Here is a 19,704-nt window from a genome sequence, read left to right on the forward strand (position 1 = left end):
AGGCTGCCTGTGGGCGAGCGGAGCACGGTCCCAGCGAGGGGTGCCCTTGCACCGGGGCACGAAGGAGCCCCTTCTGGGCACCAGGGCGGGCAGGACGCCCTCAGCGCCCCCGGATCGAGCCTGTACAGGGGCACGGGCGGCGGCGAGGGCGGTGAGGGCCGTGCCCGCCGGGCTCGCCCCCGCCCGCAGCCCGCAGACACACCCCGGCCCGGCCCGGCTCCGGGAGCGGCCATGGCTCGGCCGGAGCCCGGCTCAGCGCCTGCGCGCAGCGCCGCGGCCGAGCCCCCGAGCCCCATGGAGAGCACCGAGCCCGAGCCGAGCGGCAGCCGCCCGGAGGAGGAGGAAGAGGAGGAGGAGGAGGAGGAAGAGGAAGAAGAGGAGGAAGACGAGGGCGCCCTGCCGGGCCCGGAGCAGCCCTTGGCCGCGGTGAGGGTGCGGAGGGCGGTGGCGGAGGGGCAGCGTCCCCCTCCCCGCGCTCTCGGCCTGCTCCGCCGGGCGAGCACCGGGCTTTCCTGAGCGCGCTGCCCGCGCCGGGCGGGGAGGGTGGCGGGGCTCGAGGGGCCGGGCCACCCCGCGGCGGGAAGGGGCTACAGGTGGGTCCAGCCCTTCCTTCGCTGCCTGGGGCCGAGCCCTGCTCGGCGGAGCGCGGGGCAGAGCTGTGCAGCATGACCCGCTGAGCTGCGGGGTTCTCTTCGCAGCCCCGTCCTGGCCGCTGTGAGAGAGCTTTATGCACCCTCTGCCCTCGTCCCTAATGTCAGATTATTGTTTATTATTATCAGTTATGTTTTTGTCTCCCCCTCCCCCCGTAATTTCACAAGTGACTCCCCCTCCCTGCTCAGTGCAGCTCTTCCTTTCCATGGTAGGCGTGTGGTCCTTACTGATTTCTGGCGGCCAGTGTGTAAAAGATAACGATCCTCCTCTGAGAGATTAAAAGAAAAACATCTTGGTCCGGATATATTCTGTTTCCTGTGAAAGGGGAGAGGTGGCTACATGTGTCCCGAGTGTCCTGAAGAGGAATTCACTGGTAGCTGGGAAGTGTTTGGATAGAAAATACTGGGGTTAGCGTGTTTGTTTTTTAAAAAGGGGTTACTTTGTTACCTGTAAAGAAAAAATATTTCTCATTTCTGTATCCTCCTGGCTCAGGGTGGTTTTTGGTACCTGAAGTTGTCAGTTTGTTGACTTTTCTGTTTTCTCCCTAAAGGAGGTTTCCAGTTTTCACTTGCAAATGTGATACAGAACATAGGTATAAAGCAAAGCCCTGTCAAAGCCTTTATTCCACAGAGGCTCATCTTATTTGAACAAATGTGGTACAGGAGAAGGGGAGGCAAGGTTAGTAGCCTTTGCCTTGTGTGCTTAATGTTACATGAATCTTTATTTTCCTCTTCTCAAAAGATGGAAGACTGTTTGGCAAAGAAAATGGAAATCACGGTTTCAGAAGCTGAAAAACGGACTGGGAGGAATGCCATGAACATACAAGAAACATACACTGCTTACCTCATTGAGACTAGGTGGGTGATGAGAGCTCAGTCTCAAGTGTACATGGATGTGCCATTCTAAACAGATTTTCCCTCCTTCCACCCCTAAAAATAATCAGGTACAGTTGATGAGAGGATTTAGCTGTTTTATGCTTTGTTATGTGGTTATCAACCCACTCTGGAGGATCTTTTCCTGTGAAAATTTGGCTGCTGATCTCCAGTTCAGGACTAGTGCTGGTTTTGTGTAACTGTGTACTGTTATTCTTCGTTTGGAGCTAGGTGGAAAAACGTGTGTTTGAAAGTTGTTGCATTAAAATGGTGCCAGCAACTGCTTGGTTTTTTTGTGGACGTAAGTTGGACACATTTATACATGTTTTTGTGAGATTGTATGTGAGAGAGGTCTAAAGTAACTGTTAGGCTTGCTTGAGATTGCAAGAAAGAGAGAAGTCTCATGACTTATGTCACATGGTCAAAATTTATTGCTCAGCTTATATTTGAAGTGTTTTGCTTGATCTGATTACCACATACTCCTTGTAGATGGTTTAAGGGTTAGAGTTAGCTAATTATTTCCTTTCTTCATACTAGCTTGAACTTTCACTGGGGAATTTACTGGTCTTAATCTCCTTGTGTTAACAAGAGGAACACTACTGGTGTCATAAACATTCTCAGTACCACAAGCACAAAATTTCAAGTATTGAGTAGTAGCAAAACTTTAAAATCTCTGCTAACTTACCCTTACTTCCCAAACAGTAACAGATGGCTCCTTTTAAGTGGGGTCATGTTACTCAGCTGAAGCAAGAATTTCAAAATTAGACTTTGTTACCAGTTTTGTTTAGCTCTTCTTTATACTACCAGTTCTAACCTTTGGGCCTTGCCTTTGGAATTATCTGCTGTACAAAGAAAACCTTCTGAAACAAAACAGTTGCATTTTGCAAAGGCTCTGAAGAGTTCAAACAGTAAAACTGACACATAAGGCTTCTATCTGCTAGCTGAAAGGCTTCTTAGCTTGTTCAGCTGATGGACACACCACTCACACTGATTGCAGGCCTGCTGGCATGAGTTTGCTATATTTTTGCTAAACTTAAAGAACAAAGTCCAAAACAGACATACATTTTTCAAATATTGTAGCCCTTTGACAGTTGCTCAGATGCTTAAAAATACCTTTGCAGTGTATTGATATTAAAGATCACACCTTCTCATGTAAGTAGTGTTGTTTTTATTGTAATGATATTTCTGAAGAAAAAGAGAAGAAAAATGGAATCATTGGGGCCTGACTGTGGTATGAAGTGTACTCTGGGGGCAGATTTATGCAGCCCCAGAACATGCTGACTGCATCTCCTTTTCCAGTCATCCTTGCATTACTTTAGAGTTGCTCCCACTGCTCTTTCCCAGTTGTTCTTTCATAGTGGCAAAGCTGTACTTTGCTGGCCAGATTGGGTTCTTTCATTAGGATTTATTTTACTCTGTGGTCAGCAAATACTGAGACCAATTACATGTTTGTCACAGAGCGATTGAAAATGTGTGTTTGTCACATCTCTAATAAAATAGGTTCTCTATTCCTTTTGCTGAGAAGGCAGAACTTCTTGCATAAATATAATTGGTGGCTATTAAATGTGCTTCCTGCTGAGCCTGTAGCTGTAGGTGGGCTTCACAGTAATTTGTCTGGGTAATAAGATATTTTGTAGCTGAAGAATAAAACTGTTTATAGTAATGTAAAAGGAAGACCACTTAATAATAGTTGCATTATGTTTATGTGAACTGGGGTTCCACCATTACTGCTATCTAGGATTTAATTTCAGTTTGAATTGAGGAATTCTATCTGGGTGAATTAGAGACGCAAGATGGATACAATTTTGACAATTTGTTATAGAACGGGAGCTGAGTGTTTAAACCTTTAACATGTAAGTTTCACTGGTGCTGGTGAAAATGTTTTCAAAATGCAAGTTGTGGTGTTACTTAGTTTTTCTTTGTAAATGAAACTTTTTATTACTATGCTCACATTTTCATGTGACTTTTGTTGATTTTTTAATTAATGTGCTATTATACTTTGATGTAAATATATTTTTTAAGACAAAACAAACTCCATTGCTGTAGACTGCAGAACGTTAACAAATTCCAGGGGTTGTGTTTCCTGAAAACATCTTCTTGCTTTACACCTTTTTGCATTACCTAATTCAATTTTTTATGATGAGCTATTTCCATTCAATTAGTCATAATGTCAGTTTGTTTCACAGCTTCTGTTAAACTATACAGTTATTTAAAAATAAATCAATTTTTATATTCTCTCTGTGAGAACAGAGGTCACTTCTGCCTATTTGTGGGAAATGGCATTAAGGCAAGTACATGTTCTTAAGATGTGCTGCTAAATATTCCTTCTTGAGATGTGCTCAGCATATCACTAGCTTTCTGTAAGGGAAGTAGCAAATATCCAGGATCTTACTTAAATCCAGAATTTTAAATTCTTACTTAAATTTAGAATTTTAAGCAGCTGTGTCTTACATCAGAGTCTGCATGAAACTACAAGAACTCAGGTGGAATAAACCCCTGAGTCTGACTCCTGGCTTTGTACCTGTTATTTCCATGACAGAGCTGAAAGTTAATCAGAATGCAGAGCACCTCTAAAGTGCTCTGTGGTGTTGCACTTTTAATTATAGGACATACAGGGAAAACTATTTCTTCTGTAGTAGTAGGACACTTCCATTTAGTTCACTTTCCTTTCATCCCTGCTGACTAAAAGATTTCTATCCTGACCTTCCCAATCAAACAATATGATGACTAACATGTATTTTTTTTTCGTTCTGTTTTAAATGTGGCTTTAGGAAAAAGTAGCACAAGTTTGTGCAGCCTGCTCTCCAGCCACTTAACAGCAGATTCCCTGGTTTCCAGTCCTACTAGTCTTCACTTTCTCTTGCAGTAATTTGGCAAGGGGGCTCATTTTATTTCCTTTTTACTCCCACAGTATGACTGGGAAGTTACTATCCTTATTTCTGGTTACAGTATTTGGAAAGTTTTTCACTAGTTAAATAGTGATATGAGTGTTACCTGCTTCTCTGTTAAGACCTTGGATTGCCCATCTAAAGTGTGAGAACTTCTAAAGAAAGTTTCTGTGAGAGAAATGGACTTGGAAATCAGTAACTGGCGAGGCCACAGTTCAGTGATAGCAGTGCTGCATTGTGGCATTTCAGGAGTTTTTCCTTTGTTACATTTTGTTTAGTACTCTTATCAAAGTTTCCTTTCTCACACTGGGCTAGGTGCAAAGCCCAGGCATGGGTTTCCTGAGAAGAGGCACAGGATGAATGCCCACAAAGGACAAATGTTGTATTCTGGTAGAACAGTAAAGGGCAGAGTTTGGCCAATGGGAGTCAGGAAGAATTGTCCAAAGTACTCCAAAGGAGGTGTGAGGGAAAAAGTCTAAATTCAGCATGAGCTTTAAACAGGGGAGAGTTAGGAGCTGAAAGAAGACAGAGGATTTGAGAACTAAGTTTTCTGATGATTTTTACTTGATAGAAACTATGAATCATTCATCTTCCTGACAAATGTATGTTTCATTTAAATACAGTAAACTGGGTGACAGTACAAAAAAATCAAAGAATCACCTGGCTGTGGAAAACCTTCTGGCAAGAGAAATGCTTCCTTGTCATACAGCTTGCTAGGTAGAAGAGCAATTATTAAACATCAGCTGTCTGAGAGGCCTAAATACAGAGACTGTTCCTAAATAGCTGTTGGAAAAAGTTGCCCATCCCTCTAAAATGGTGTTCCTCTGCACAGGGAGTGAACCTTGCCCACTACAGGGAGTGGAAGTGTCACTTCTCTTACACTGAAAGGTCAAAGGTTGAAAGCAGAGTTACTGCTTCTGCCATTGAGGAGATGATTGCTTTTACAAGGAAATAAACCTGTGTATTTCCTTCTTGTCTGATTTAATACTTCACAGCCATTCGTCTTTATTGCATTCAGAATTATTTAATGGCTCATTTAAGATAATTAGTTTTAAATGGGAAGTGAGAAGAGGTTAATTAGATGGACTAAAGTTTTCACATTGACACTTTGAATTAAGGCAAATAAATGAGACATGGAGTAATGTAATCTTTGAATTGGTTATGATAACATCAGTTATAAATGTAAAAGCTGAAGGTTTTAATTTTGTCTTTTTAATTTTTTCAGGCAGGTTGGTTGGTTTGATGAATAACTTGCATTGTTAAAAGTATCCTTAAAGGGAAAACATATGGTTTTCCTGCCTGAAGACTGTACAAGTATTATATTGTGTTTTTAGAACCAAAACAAATTGAGAAGTTTGACTGAATGTCAACAAGTGATTATAATCTTAATTGAAACTGGTCTGCAATACTTGCATTAATGGGGAAGTTCATAACGTGGTCTGAAAAATTAGATGGTAGTGAAGGTATTAAGTCTAATGAGTACCTTTGTGGATTTCAACTTCCTTTCTGAAATGGTGTTCCTGGGGAGGAAATGCTCTTGTAATTGGTGATATTTTATGACCTCATATGTAACCAGGCAGAGACATTTTTGGCGTGATTAAAAAAAAATTCTCTCATCTTGGTTGCCTGTCCTGAATCCATCCCTGCAGTTTCAAGCTCTTATTGCCTCATTTAAAAGCATGTCTCAGTTAGAACACAGGCTCCTAACTGAGGGCTGTGCAGTGCCTGCCCACCACAGCTTTGCAAAGAACTTTGCTGCTCCCCTCCTTTACCCAACTCTGCAGCACTGTGTGCTCTAGAGAGCACAGCCTGGGGGATTGCTCTAAGCTGGGTGTAAGCCTGGGGGGTGCAGCTGATAGCAATAATTTCAAAATGTCTTAAATGTATTCAAATCAATTAATTAAAGAAGCATGGCTTCTTTGTTAGGTGCTTTATAGGTGCTCTCCTGATGAAGATAAAAGCAGCTGTAAAAGGCAGTGTTTGCACTCCTGAGACATTGAGAATAAATGCATGTTAGAATAAAAGAAACAAGTATGATCTGAGATGAGAATAATGCCAGGCTGCCAAACTCACACTACAGTGAGGTGCTTGTATCAGCTGCTGCCTAGTTAAGAAAGAATTAACTACACAGGCAGGTTTGACCTTCAAGATTCTCTGGTAGTAATTTAATCTTTTTCTTCAGGGTATAGTGTGAGGTTTTTGTGTCCCTCACAAGGGTTGTAAATCTTGATTAACTGAGACTGAGGGAAGCCTAACTGTTGTCCACAGATCTGCTCTGTCAGAATAAATTGACAGTAGGCTTTAGATGTAGTAAACTTCCTTAGTGTCTTCAGTGTGGGCAGGGTAGGTGCAGTGAGTGTATGAACTGGTCTGGTAGTTTGCTTCCTTCCTCCTGGAGTTCTTGAGGCCCTGTGTGGGCATAAAACTTCAAGTAATGAGGAAGTTGTTTGTGCTGATGTAGGACTAGGCTTCTCTGTAAAGCTGTGGTCTTTTTCTGCTGAAGTGTTATGCTCCCAAATGACCTTTTAAAATTTTTGATTAATATTTAGTTTTCTGCTTAATGTGTGTGGACTGAGATGTTACTACTATGTTTTTTTCAAATAACTGATGGGTTCTTATTAATTGTAGCAAATACAAAGTTGATGAGCAGGCATGTTCAGAAAGGGTTTTTATTTTATTTTTTTTTTCCCCACAGTTAAGGCTCAGCCTGGCCTTTGCTGCTCCTACTTTCTAATTAACTCTGCAAAACAATTACAGAGCATTATAAGCATGATTGAGATGCTTACAGAGATGGACCATTCTCCTGTCAGAAGGCTGGCACAGCAGCATCTGTATCTGCAGCACAGTTGTGTCCTCCTGGCTTGTGCCTGGGTTCTCAGGGCAATCCTGACCCATGTTTTTCTTGCCTTCTTATTTATGCTTGCTTGTGCAGTCTGTTCTCAGGCAGCATCCCCATAATACTATCATGTACTGATGGTAGCAGTCTTTCTTAAGGGCTGACAATAACCCATGTGGAAGTCTTGAATCCCATGGTGTAAGTCAGTGCAGCTGGTTGGTAAGCTACTGAAGCTAAAAAGGATCTGTAATTCTGAAGTACTTTTATGTGAGTGTCTTGAATGGCCAGATTGTTTACCAAACCCTGCTGGGAGTTTTTCCTCCAGGAATGCAATGTTTGTGCCTTCAGCTTTTGACTAAACAATTAATCTTTTGAGGCACAGTAGCTCAATTCCTTGTCTATTCAAATTTACCTTTTACTCATCAATAGTTCAATCACTAGATACCTGCTTTGAGCTGAAGTGTTCTTGTAATATTTGAATGGTGCAGCAGTTAGTGTGGGGAGGAATGCTGCACAGCCTGTCAGTCCAGGCTAGGCTGAGCTTACCCTCTTCAGAACTCAGTATTTGCAGGTGCTGTTCATTGAATTTAAATACTCTAATGGGGAAGAATTCTGTGGGATGCTGGCAGTGTGAATAGTGGCTGGCAGTAGTGTACTTGCCTTTTCCTTTTGAGTCACTCTCAAATAGTTTTGATCTGCAGCAGTTTATTTTGAATGCTATGAATTTATCCTTTTTTCTTCTTACTTGTGAAGTTTTTTTTTTCCCCCTACAAATTCAGTTACCTGGAATGAATGTCCTTTCTGCAGGGCACGGGTAGATACATAAAAATTGTTCCACCTTGCTAAGTTAAAAAAGTATCTTTTGCATTCTTCTGTATGACATTATTCCACCTTAAGATGTAACTAAACTAAAGTATATAGCAAGCCTCTAATGAGGGTTCACAAATAGAGGCTCCTTGTATTTTGTTTAAATGTATCAAAAAAACTGGGGCGGCTTTGGAATGGGATGATTGTTTGTTTTTCAGTAAAATCATTAAAAATCTGACCTTGTAGGTTAAAAACAGCTTTAAAAATTATCAATAATTTGTGTGCTTCTTAGATGTTTTAAAACTTCACAAAGTTCTTATGAATTCAAGAACTGTAAAGCCTGACTTTTGCTGGAAAGAATAATGTAGCAGTCTTTTCTACTAAATACTGTATAAGTAACTACTTTTAGCTCATAATTTATTGTTCCCAGTTCTGAGTTCTCCAGCACCAGAAGGATGTGGACTTACTTTAGCAAGTCCAGTGAAGGGCTGGGATGATGATAATGGGCTTGGATTGTCCAGCCTGTAGGGAGAGGCTGAAAGAGATGTAATTGTTCAGCCTGTGCAAGAGACAGCTGATTTTAGCAGCTGTGGATCAGTACCTGGTGGGGAGGTAAAGAAGATGGAGTCAGACTCCTGTGATGCTGAGAGAGGGCAAAAGGCAGTGCCCACAAATTCAAACATGGGAATTCCAGGTAAAAGTAAGAAAACCTCTTTATTGTGAGGTTTGTCAAACATGGGAGTGGGTTGCTCAGTGTGGTTGGTGGTAGAGTCTCAGTCCTTGGAGATACTCAAAACCCAAGTGAACGTGGCTCAGAACATTCTGCTTTGAGCAAGGAGCTGCTGGATCACAGACATGCAGAGGTCCCTTCCAAACTCAGCAGTCAATACTGTTCCTTGTAGGTTTATGCCAGTGCTTTGTGTGCTAGTTAGTCATTTCAGTGAAGAATAAAATAGATGTAGAAATCACCACTGTTTTATTTAAAGTCCCTTGTGTGAATTCTCTCTCTGTGTTTATTCTGGCATATGCTAACTGCTGGAAGTGTTGCTACCCAATGCTTGTTTTATATTGCAAAGTATTTCTATTACTTTGAATGTCTTGTATGAAAAACTATTCTTCTCATCAAGTATTTGTATTACTTTCCAATCCTGTATTCAATGATTTCTCCTTTTATAGTAACATAAAATCCATTTTTACCTTGCTAGGCCATGTTGGTTTTAAGTCTTCAACAAATTTTTCAGACACATAAATTTTGTACCTGCCTGCTCTAGGTAGTTTGTTACATTTTTAGTCCATAAATATAAAAACATGTCACTTTGAACAAAAAAAGAAAATTGGAAGTACTTTGAAACTTGCTCTTTTTCTAAAAATATCATTTAAAATAGCTTAATATTTTTAAAGTTGTATTTGTCACTGTATCAACTGTTGTATGCAAGACCATTTTTGTCCTCTGAAGTGAAGGCTTTCCCTCTGAATAGTAAATTTCTTCTTACAATATTCTGTATCATTCAGGTACTCAGGAAGTTTTACTGACTTTGAACCTAACACTGTTCCAGGAGAAATAGGGCTATTTCTATAAGGGTGTGGAATAAGCCACATGAATCTCTTTACTTGATTATGACCTGTTTGTTTTTGATGTGTAAGTGCATTGAGTTTTCCTGTGTTCCTAGCAAATTCAAGTGCTATCATGCAGAAATTATAAATATTTTTAAATTAAGTATGTAGATATGAAATTAATTAAGGTTGCTTTAGGTTATGGGCAAGTCATGCAGTAATCACTACTATACTTGGGGCCTTTGGTCTAATTGCACTGATGGTTTTTGAGGGAGCAGGTGATGGCTCACTGATGTTCAGATTTGCTGCTTTGTCTTTCAGAGCTGTTGAGTCCCAGAGTGAGGGACAGTGTGCCCCAGTGGAGTCCCTGTGGCGACGTTACAGTGAATTTGAGTTGTTGAGGAATTATTTGTCAGTCACCTACCCACATATTGTTGTTCCTCCTTTGCCAGAAAAAAGGGTAAGGAAACCAAAACTGTGGCTTGCTTTGTCTTGTTTGTTTTTTAATTTACTGTTGACACTCTTCTGTTTAACTAGGCTGACTTTGTTTGGCATAAGCTATCAGCAGATAACATGGATCCAGATTTTGTGGAAAGAAGAAGAATTGGTCTGGAAAACTTCTTGTTACGTGTGGCTTCACATCCTGTTCTTTGCCAAGACAAAATCTTTTATGCATTTTTAATGCAGGTAAAGTTATTTCTAAATACATTATTTAGTGATTATTTAATTAAGATAATGTCCTTTTGATCTTTTCTATTGACCCATGGCTTGTTCTGTGTCAGGAGGAAAAATAGACAACGTAAATAAACTTGAGGTGGAAAAGGCTTGTCCAGCTAAAAGCTTCTTGAGAGCAGCCTGCAGTTGTACAGTTGCCCTTCTAATCTACCTTATGACTTTTTTCTAGTCAAGTTGTAAGGCTCCTAAGAGAGAATTTCCACCTCTTTGGAGCAGCCTCTTGGGAGCTTAATGCATGTTGGTTGGGAGCTGTTCCATAGGGCTAAAGCTGAACTAATCACCATGCTATACTGCTGACTGCAGGGACAGCACTGGCTTCCTGCTCACCCTTTGGATATCCATGGTTTCTTTAGCCTTGTGGTTTGGATCATCCATTCCTGTGTTGTGGTCCAAAACTGCTACAATACATTGTCACAGAAGTTATGGTCCAATTGTCAGCTTAAGCATTGATTCTGCAGCTTTCAACTTTAGATGTTGGATAGTTCTTTTTTCTGTGCTTTGAGAGATTCCCAAATACTGGACTGAACAGCTATGTTTGCCACAGTACAGTATGTGGATGAACTGATAAATGGGAGCTGAAAACAGTGGAAAACCAGCAGTACATCTGAGCCAGGTGATGGCACGTGGACTGCAAACTGTTGTCACCTGTGTGCTCTCTGCCTTGAGATGCAAAGGCCCTTGGAGATGCTAGTAATATCAAAGGCAAAATATGTTAGCTGCTCTTCTTTAGACAAAGCAGTGTGGCTCCTGCTCCCAGCTGATAGATTGAGGTAATTGAGAAGAGGGTTTTTTGGGGGAGGTTAGTATTTAAGCACAATGTAATGATTGATTATTCTTACCCCAGATTCTTGAAAAGATGTGGGGAGGTTAGCTGAGGCAGAAGCCAGGCATACTGGAGAAGCTCCTTTGGTATAGGCTGTTACGGGGACTTGCAAAAGCTGCAGCATCCTTAAATCACTCTAACTGAACATTCTTCTCTTGTATATTTAGGAAGGTGGATGGAAAGAAATGGTGAATGAGACTGGATTTCAGCTGAAGGTAATTACTGTAATTGTTTGTCTTGTGATTGCTGTGATATGACACAGACATATTCCAGCAAATGATTTTTAGGCTATTTATGAAAGGATGTTTGCTGTAAGAATGAGTTAAAGGCATTGCTTCATGAATACTTGTTATTACAAGAAACAGTGATGTTCTTGGCATGTGATAGGTAGGACTGCAGTTAAGTTCTGTAGCAGGCTTGTTCCATGCCTGTGTAATTCTGCTGCTAACGTAGAATCCTTAGAAGCTTTAAAAGTAATGAACTTGAGGCCACAGCAATGAGGTTTTGTGTTTTCTGTTTAGTTTAGCATTTTGAAAGGCGGGTGTCAAATTTAGTCTGGTAAGAGGTGCAAGGTGTCAAAAAAAGGTAAGCAAAGAGGTCTGAATTGTAGGACTTCTTTGCAAGGAGCAGTTGGTGAAAGGGACTAAGACAGATGGATTTGGTGCTCCTTAACTGTTTAACAGAATGTGTCTTGGAGTAACACTATCCTCATTGACATCAGCGAGTTCATGGCTGGGTAAACTGGTGGAAGACTTGCAGGAATAAATGGTCTGAGGTCATGTGTCTGTACAGGTCAAGAATCTGAGAAGCTGATAGATTGCTGGGCTGTGTCTGGAAGAATTACTGTATGGGGACAATAGTGAGCTTTTTGTTTCATTGTAATGTGATCTGCTCTCATGAAATCACAACTGAAAATGGGATGGATTATGAAGAATTATTCTAAATAGTGAGAGCTAAAGAAAATCCCTGGTGCTCTTATCCTCAGTGTCCAAGGGGCTTTGATACTGACACTTACTGTTGATAACTTAAGTTGACAATAATTCTCTTCCATTGCAGTTGGGTTTGCATACTACTGGTGTTCAAAAGGCAAACAATGTAAAGCCCTGGAGCTGCATACACTCATAGGAGTTCAGAAAGTTTGTACTGGCAGGATGTGTTCAGGAGAACACACAGTGGTGTGTTTATGGAAGAAAACTCATAGCAGAATGCTGAGAATATTTGCCTCCCTGAAACCACATTGTAGATTAAATGAGAGACTAGCAAGTCTTGTTTTCCCTCTAGAATTGATTGTGTATGTTTTCCCTTTCATGGTTCCAGTTTCCTTAGGAAAGAAAAATAACATTTTCAGAAGCCTGGTAAAAAGAATCTTCCCTTTATTCTACATCTGAAGTATAAATTCTCAATATTTAGCACTACACTGGAAGGAAAACCTCTATTCAGTGCATGTTTTAGACTCAAATTAGACCATTTGTTTATGTTTCTGCTGCCTCTGCTGCATTTAAGCAGGATGTGTTTTTTGTCTGAGAGGGTTTGAACTCTAACTAAACCTTAAATTAGGTATTAATACAGTGTAGCATGCTATAGCTGAATGTTGATGTTGGAGACTGTTTATTCTGCCAGCTGTATCATTAAATCATGCCTTTCCTCCCTCCCAACCCCAGCACTTATTTTTTAAGGGATTTTTAATTTAAGGGATTTGTCACTTGGGATTTTAACCCTTCCTGTAGGAAAGAGAAAATTCCCATCTCTCTTTAGTTTACAGAAATGATTATTGGATCATAGTAGGTGTTAACTCTGAAAACTCCTCAGTTGTACCTCATTTGTTGGGTGGTTCATCTCTAAAATGATTGTGCATGTCACTCTTAAATCAATTTTAAGACTGGACTGATGTTTCTCTAGAAGTCTAACTCTGGTGTAAATGCTCAAAAGTGATGTGTGAGAGTTACTGTGCTGCAAATGGCAAAAAGGAAATAGCCCTACTGAGATGGTTGAGCACTGGCAGGATTGTGCTTCCTGCCTGACAGTGCTGGTATGGACCTACTGAACTTTTCCTTCCGAGCACTACATGTGCATGTGGCAAAAGACAAAAACTTGCCCTGGAACTGTAGGGTAGGAAGTTGTCCTTTCTGAGTGTAAAGCTGCTCTCTGTGCCTGCTGCCCCAATAGACTCAAATGGCTTTGGTGCCTGCTGTTTGAACATAAATACAGGGTTCTGGGAAATAGCTGCTCAGAGGGAAGGACTCTGATAGTGTCAGTGTATCTAGGTGATGTTTGTACTGAGAGGGTGTGAGGAGCACCTGCAGGTGTGTGTGAACAGCCCAAAACATAACTGGCTTGTGTGTTGATTTGTTGGGGTTTGGCATTGGAGATCCAAGAGTATGCAAGCCTCAGAAGTGCTCTGAATAAGCATAAAGGCTGGGACTTGGAGCTCCTGCAGTGTTTTGTGTTCCTTGTGCTATCTGGGACATGCTTCCCCATGCTGCCTTGTCTTCCCTTTGCAAGACATTCTTAGAGAAGTGTCACACACAGTTGTGACAATGAACCTGCTTTCTCCCAGTGTCAGTCTGTCTGAGTCTGGAGGGTTTTGTTCCCTTACCTTTCAGCTTGTGGGTTATGCTTTGTTTTGGTGGTTTGGGCATTGGAAGGACAGCTGCAGTTAACCTGACTCTGCCACCAGTCCACCACTAAACCATGTCCCTGAGTGCCACATCAGCATGTCTTTGAAACACATTGAGGGATGGTGACTCCATAACTTGTGTGGGCAGCCTGATCCCATGTCTGACAATCCTTTTGGTAAAGAAATGTTTCCTAGTATCCAATCTGAACTTCGCCTGAAGCAACTTGAGGCAGGTTCCTCTTGTCCTAGTGCTTGTTATGTGGGAGAAGAGACCAACCTCCACTTCACTACACCCTCCTTCCAGGAAATTGTGGAGAACAGTAAGGTTCCCCTGAGCCTCCTTTTCTCTAGGCTATGTATGGGGGATCTTCTGCTCAGCCCAAATGTAGTGGGAGGTGAAACAGTCTCAGACTGTGCCTGTCTTATCTGTAGATGCTATTACAAGGTCCCTAAAGGATGGGCTCTGTTCTTGTTTTGGGAAGACACTGTGTTCCCTTCACTGAATAATTCAAAATAGCTCTTCAGGCTCTGAGTTTCCTGTAACAGGGCACAAAATAATCTTTTGTCACATACCAGCACTGAGGAGTACTACTGAAGCAACTTACTGCTTGCAGCTGTGGCACAGCCTGTTAGCTAAAGGAGTACACTATAGGAAATCTGTACACCTTGCAAGGTGTGCTGATTTATTTTCCTTTTACTGAAGAGAAGGATGTTTTGATCAAAAATAAACTCCAGCCATTTACCCACAATTGGCATTTTTCTTTGGAGAGAAAAATAGATGAGCCCTGAGCTGTGTGTAAAATGCATTGTAGGAATGAGGAGTTGTAGTGATGTGGACCTCAGGGATGAGGCTGGGATCTGTCATCTGTGTTGGTATCTAATTAGGAGTAAATACTCATTGCACAGTTTAATATTCAATAAATTGGAAAAAAACCCCTCCATCTCCTTAGAAATATTCAATACTACTGTTGCAGAAATTGGTAAGCCAACATCTCAAAAACAGTCAAAACAGTCAATTACCTTTTTAATTAGGAATTGAATTTTCATCTGTAGAGATTTATATATGCTCTACTATAGAGAAGAACATTGCATTAAAAAGGGCTCTTTTCTGATACACAAATTACATATTTTCTGTAAAGCAAGTCATAAAAAGTAAGAGAACAACATATATAAGATTTTGATTTCACTGGGGAACTGTTCCTGGTAATAAAGAGCATATAGAGGTCACTCTACCACTGGTTTTATTTGGTTTGAGAAATATAAAATAGCTTGTCCATATGGTCTTAAGTTACCTAATTGCTTCATCTAAAAAGAATGTGGGGTTGTGTATCTTAAATCCATGATTTGTGCAGCATTTTAAGAAGGGACTATTTCTGTGGGACTTGGATTATACCAGCTTTATTTTAGTGGTTACTGTTTACATCATATTCACAAAAATAGCGTAGTTTTTTGACTTTTTAATAAAATATCTGACATTCAGGGCAGCTGGTGTCAACTTGTTCAATGTTGGAAGACTTAAATATGCCATGAAGGCAGGACGTTTTTCTAATGGTGCTGCCAGAAGGCTGAGATTTTTTTGTCACTGAAATTTAATTGCATTAAATTAACAAAGCTTTTTTTCCCCTTTTTCAGGCAGATTCCAGATTAAAAGCTCTTAATGCAACATTCAGAGTGAAAAACCCAGACAAGTAAGATTCCACATCCTTCTTCCCTCCCTTTCCCTTTTTCAGTTATAACTATAACTTCAGGTGACAGAATATTCTATCTCTTTAGTATAAATTCAGAAAAGAAAAATTATCTTTCTGCACTTCAAATCTTTTCAGGAGCCCAGTAAAGAGGTAGTGTGAAAATATTTGATGAATCCTGCCTCCAGAAGCAGGAAGCATTCAGAAAAATTCCATCACTTTATGTAAAATGAGTATTTCATTTTAGCTAGACTAAAACGAAGGGACAAAAAAATCCCCAAAACCAGACTCTGAAAAAGAACCTCTTAATATTTGTTTTCAAGAAATCTTTCCAAGCATGAACAGAGTACAGATTGATAATAGGTCTTTCCAAAAGTCTGCTGGTGTACAGCTCTGGATGCACACACCCTGGAGTTGCAGTTCACGTTCTTTCCAAGCTGCCAATTTTCACAGATGCTTTTGGAAGTCCAGAGGTCAGTTCAGCTCTGTTGCAGTTTACAGAGCTCTGGGACAGGCACTGGAGCAATCTGCTGGATGGAAGAACTGCTCAGAATTGTCAGTGTATATAGTGGGAGGTTCATCACACCCTTGGTGATGTGGGAAGGATAAAATGGGAGTTTCTACTTCTGCAGTGGTTTAGAAGCATCAGTGTGCAGTGACTGAGCTGTTTGCAGAGATGTTGCTGTTTGCCATCCACAGGCTGTGGAGACCTGTGCAAAGTGCTCTACTGGGTGCCCTTGCTGTCCAGCAGTGGCACCAGGAGATGCTCCTTGGGGAGAGCCCCTGTGCCTGACTGCTGCCTGTGCCATAGAATCTGTGGGTACTGTGTTAAGGATACAATATCTGTGCATATTGTGGTAAGGATACCTTTCTGAACCTCTTCATAGACTTAGCCTGTGAATTGGTCCAGTCCCTCCTTTTTTACTGTGCTTGTTTTTAGGGCCCTCTGTGGCAGCCAGGAAGCCAGGGTTTAATGTAAATGATAACATGAATGAATGGGATTGGAAGACAGCAATTCTCTGTATCTGCAGGTGAAAATGGCCCCTTGTTTGAATGCTTCACCCTCAGTCATCTTCCTCTGTGGCCAGTAGGAGTTCTCTTTTCCTGCTCTCACAGCAGGTAACCTGCCAGAAGTCTGACTGTAGGCACGGGTGGGCGAGACTGTTTAAGGAGCATCCTTGTTAGCTTGCAATAATTGTAACAATCTTTCAGAAAGCAAAACTGTTATGAGAAGGAGCTTGTTAAAAAGTAGAAAAAGGGTTAATACAAGGAAAACATGAGGAAAGGGCTTGTAACAAAAACAGTCCTGGAGCGTGTGTGCCTTGGTAGAGCTTTCGCAGCACTTGAGAAATGGGCCATGTTTTCTCTTGTATTCTGCCAGCAACCTAAGTTCCAAATTGCACTTGGGGATAGAAACTGTTTAATAAATAACTCATGAGCAGAAGTTGTTTGTTTGCCTTTTGCTGCAGCATGTGTGGCTCTGACAGGAGGCCCAGTGCCTTGCTCTGCCCAGCACACTGGTGCTCGAGCTGCCTGCAATGTGATGCCCGGCCCCTCTGCTTTGCCTTTGCTGCTGTTCTGTGGCTGGCTGGTGAGGTGGTTCAGCAAGCTCACCTTGCTGAAACAAAAGGTGTGACCTGAGTGCTGTGTGGAGTGTAGGCTTTCAGGCTCCTGGGCCAGGAGAGGTTCAGGTGAGGAGCAGCTGGGATTGTCATGGAGCTGCAGCCATCAGCTTGGCAACATGAGGAGCTTCATGCAGCTGAAACCAGGCTGCTCTTCGAGGTCAAATGTGGACTGGAAACTAAACCTGCTCCTGTGGGAAGCAATTTGTAGTTTCAATGGTGGAATTAAATGGTGATAAAAATATGGTATTCTGGTACTCAGAGGTAAATTTGTATCTACTGCAGACCTCTCTGATTTGGCCTCATGGCATGCATACTTTCTTTCTTTTTCTGGGCTCTAAGGAAAACCATAGCTTTTGGGTTTTGTGTGGAAAATTTATTTAGAAAATACTAAAGCTTTTCCTAAGGCAGGCTTTTACATTTTTTTAAAAGTAGCTCTCTGGGGTTTTTTGTCTGATTATTCAGATAAGTGGCTTGTTTTTTAGTGAACAGTTCTGTTCTTGTAGTATCTCTCTTCACAAAACAGGACAATGGCACTGCCTGCCCTGATGCAAGGAGAATTGCTGCTGAGTAAAATGCACGAAGTAAATAACTTACACTGAAATGCTGTCTACTCTAAAGGAATTTTTTTCTTTGCCAGTATCATAAAAGATATTTTTGAAAGACCTGCTGGTGTTCCTACACCAATGTGACCCAATCAATTCTTCATTTGTGTCTCAAGTTCTATTTAATAGCTCAGTTAAGTACCTAGACTGTTCCTAATGTTGCAGAACCAGTAAAACCAAGTGAAAAGTGCTAGTTTAAAAAGCCTCAGTTGCTGAGTGCCAAAACTATCTCTTGTTTTACACTTTTGCTGTTAGGTTACACTGGAAAGTAAACATCCCTCAGTGCCTCACTGAGCCCTGCTTGGAAATTACTTTATAATTATGTAACTTTTTTTTTTTTTCACATGAGCAATGAGTAGGACTTGAGCAAGTAGTTGAGAAATAAACTTTTGATCTGCAACACTACTAGTCTCTTAAAACCAGTTTTTCCTGAAAATTATATTTGTAAAATTTTCAGCCCTCACAGAAGATTGCGGAAAAAATAGCAGCACTTTGGTTTATGCTTTTATGAGACAAAATAGAAGACAGCTTGATTCTGAAGTAGTAATTTTAAATTATTTTCTTTTAATTGAGGAAGAATTGCTCTGAGAGATGTATTGCTGCTGAAGGCCAGGATACTGAAAGTCCTCCTCGGCTCCTGACTCTGGCCTTCAGGGAATACAGCATTCCTAAAAGATTTCTTGTGGCAAAACAGGATAAATAAAACTTTAAGTTATAAATTTCTGTAGTGGAAAGGGGAGTCTTCCTGACCTGCAGGCATGCTTTTTAATCTTTTGTTTTTAGTTCAATTATTTCAAATATCTTCACTGTACTTGTCTGCAGCTGTCTGACATGCAGCCCTGGTGCATATTTTATAAAGTGTAAACTGAAAAGATTGCTCTCTAAATTCCACTGTGCAGATCAGTGACTACATTTCTTTTTCCCCATACAGCTTCACTGCTAACTTTTAAATCTTTTTATATACTTTAACCCTGTGTGTGTCATAATGCTATAAAAAATGCTTCTTGGAAATCAAAAGTATTGGAAGTCATAATAAAGCTTTTACTTCCTGAATGTAAGGATGGGAATATTTTCGGGGAAGACTTCCTGGCAGGGGAGGAAGAGGTGTTAAATGAAAAACCCTGGAATTTCATACTTGGTCACCCAAAACAAGTGACCCAACTCATTTCAGTAAGACCTCTTGGGTACAAGCTATTCTGAAATACAAAGCCTGACTGTGTGCCTGTGGTGGGAGGAGGGATGAAGGTTTTTTTTTAATTCTTGAACATCAGCCTGGAACACTAATCTCAGTCTCCTATTCCTTAATTTTAGTTGCATTCTTCTGTGTGTATTTTCAATAATTGTTTAGTAATTTAGGTAAAGCTGTTTCTGGCTTCCCATCTGGATGAAATAAATACATTCTTATGTACCAAAGTAGGTCATGAGCTAGACTTGTGTGTAGTAGGGAGGGTTTATGTGTACACAAGAGGCTGTAGCTGTGGTTTAATTGGTTACCTGTCACTGGCAAAGCTGTGGCAAACGATTATTTTTGTTATATTTTTTGTTATTAGCAAAAGCTAAAGGTATCAGCTAAAATTGCCTCTGAAGGCTGACTGGGCTGGCTGATAAAATGCCTCTTTGCCAGAAGTGACAAGCCAGCAGTGTACACAAGTCACTCATGCAATGGCTTGCCTGTCTGGTACCTTGTTGAGATGTAGTGATTTGATGGTCTTCAGCCATATGTGGCTCCTGTGCAGGTACAAGTCTCAGTAGGATTTCATATGTTACAGTAACTGTACAGATTTGCCTTAGGGAAAATGTAATTGTGAATGTTTCCTTGAACCCCTGAAAAACTGTGCCCAAAATTGGATAGAGGCAGCTTGAAAGTAAAGTGTCTTTGTCAGGTCAGAAATGTAAACATGCTTTTATTGAGAAATATGCTTCAGCAGATTTTGGCTTTCTATTTGTTTGAAGCTTTCCTATTCACTAACCCTTGCTTTTACAAATCCCATTTAAAAACCCTAACAGCA

General features: G+C 40.9%; 1 protein-coding gene across 2 annotated transcripts in view; it reads left to right on the forward strand.

The window, feature by feature from the left end:
• The first annotated feature begins 231 nt into the window (after positions 1–231).
• SNX4 (sorting nexin 4) overlaps positions 232–19,704 on the forward strand; it is a 32,834-nt gene continuing 13,361 nt past the window's right edge. The window contains exons 1-6 of one of the 2 annotated variants that reach the window (XM_063161679.1): positions 232–426; positions 1,393–1,508; positions 9,930–10,068; positions 10,146–10,295; positions 11,334–11,381; positions 15,416–15,471. In XM_063161679.1, the coding sequence (XP_063017749.1) occupies positions 232–426; positions 1,393–1,508; positions 9,930–10,068; positions 10,146–10,295; positions 11,334–11,381; positions 15,416–15,471 (704 nt within the window). The remainder of the gene's footprint in view (positions 427–1,392; positions 1,509–9,929; positions 10,069–10,145; positions 10,296–11,333; positions 11,382–15,415; positions 15,472–19,704) is intronic. The other variant, XM_063161680.1, reaches the window with a different exon arrangement.

The sequence above is a fragment of the Melospiza melodia genome, chromosome 8, assembly GCF_035770615.1.
Source record: "Melospiza melodia melodia isolate bMelMel2 chromosome 8, bMelMel2.pri, whole genome shotgun sequence".
Classification (NCBI taxonomy): domain Eukaryota; kingdom Metazoa; phylum Chordata; class Aves; order Passeriformes; family Passerellidae; genus Melospiza; species Melospiza melodia.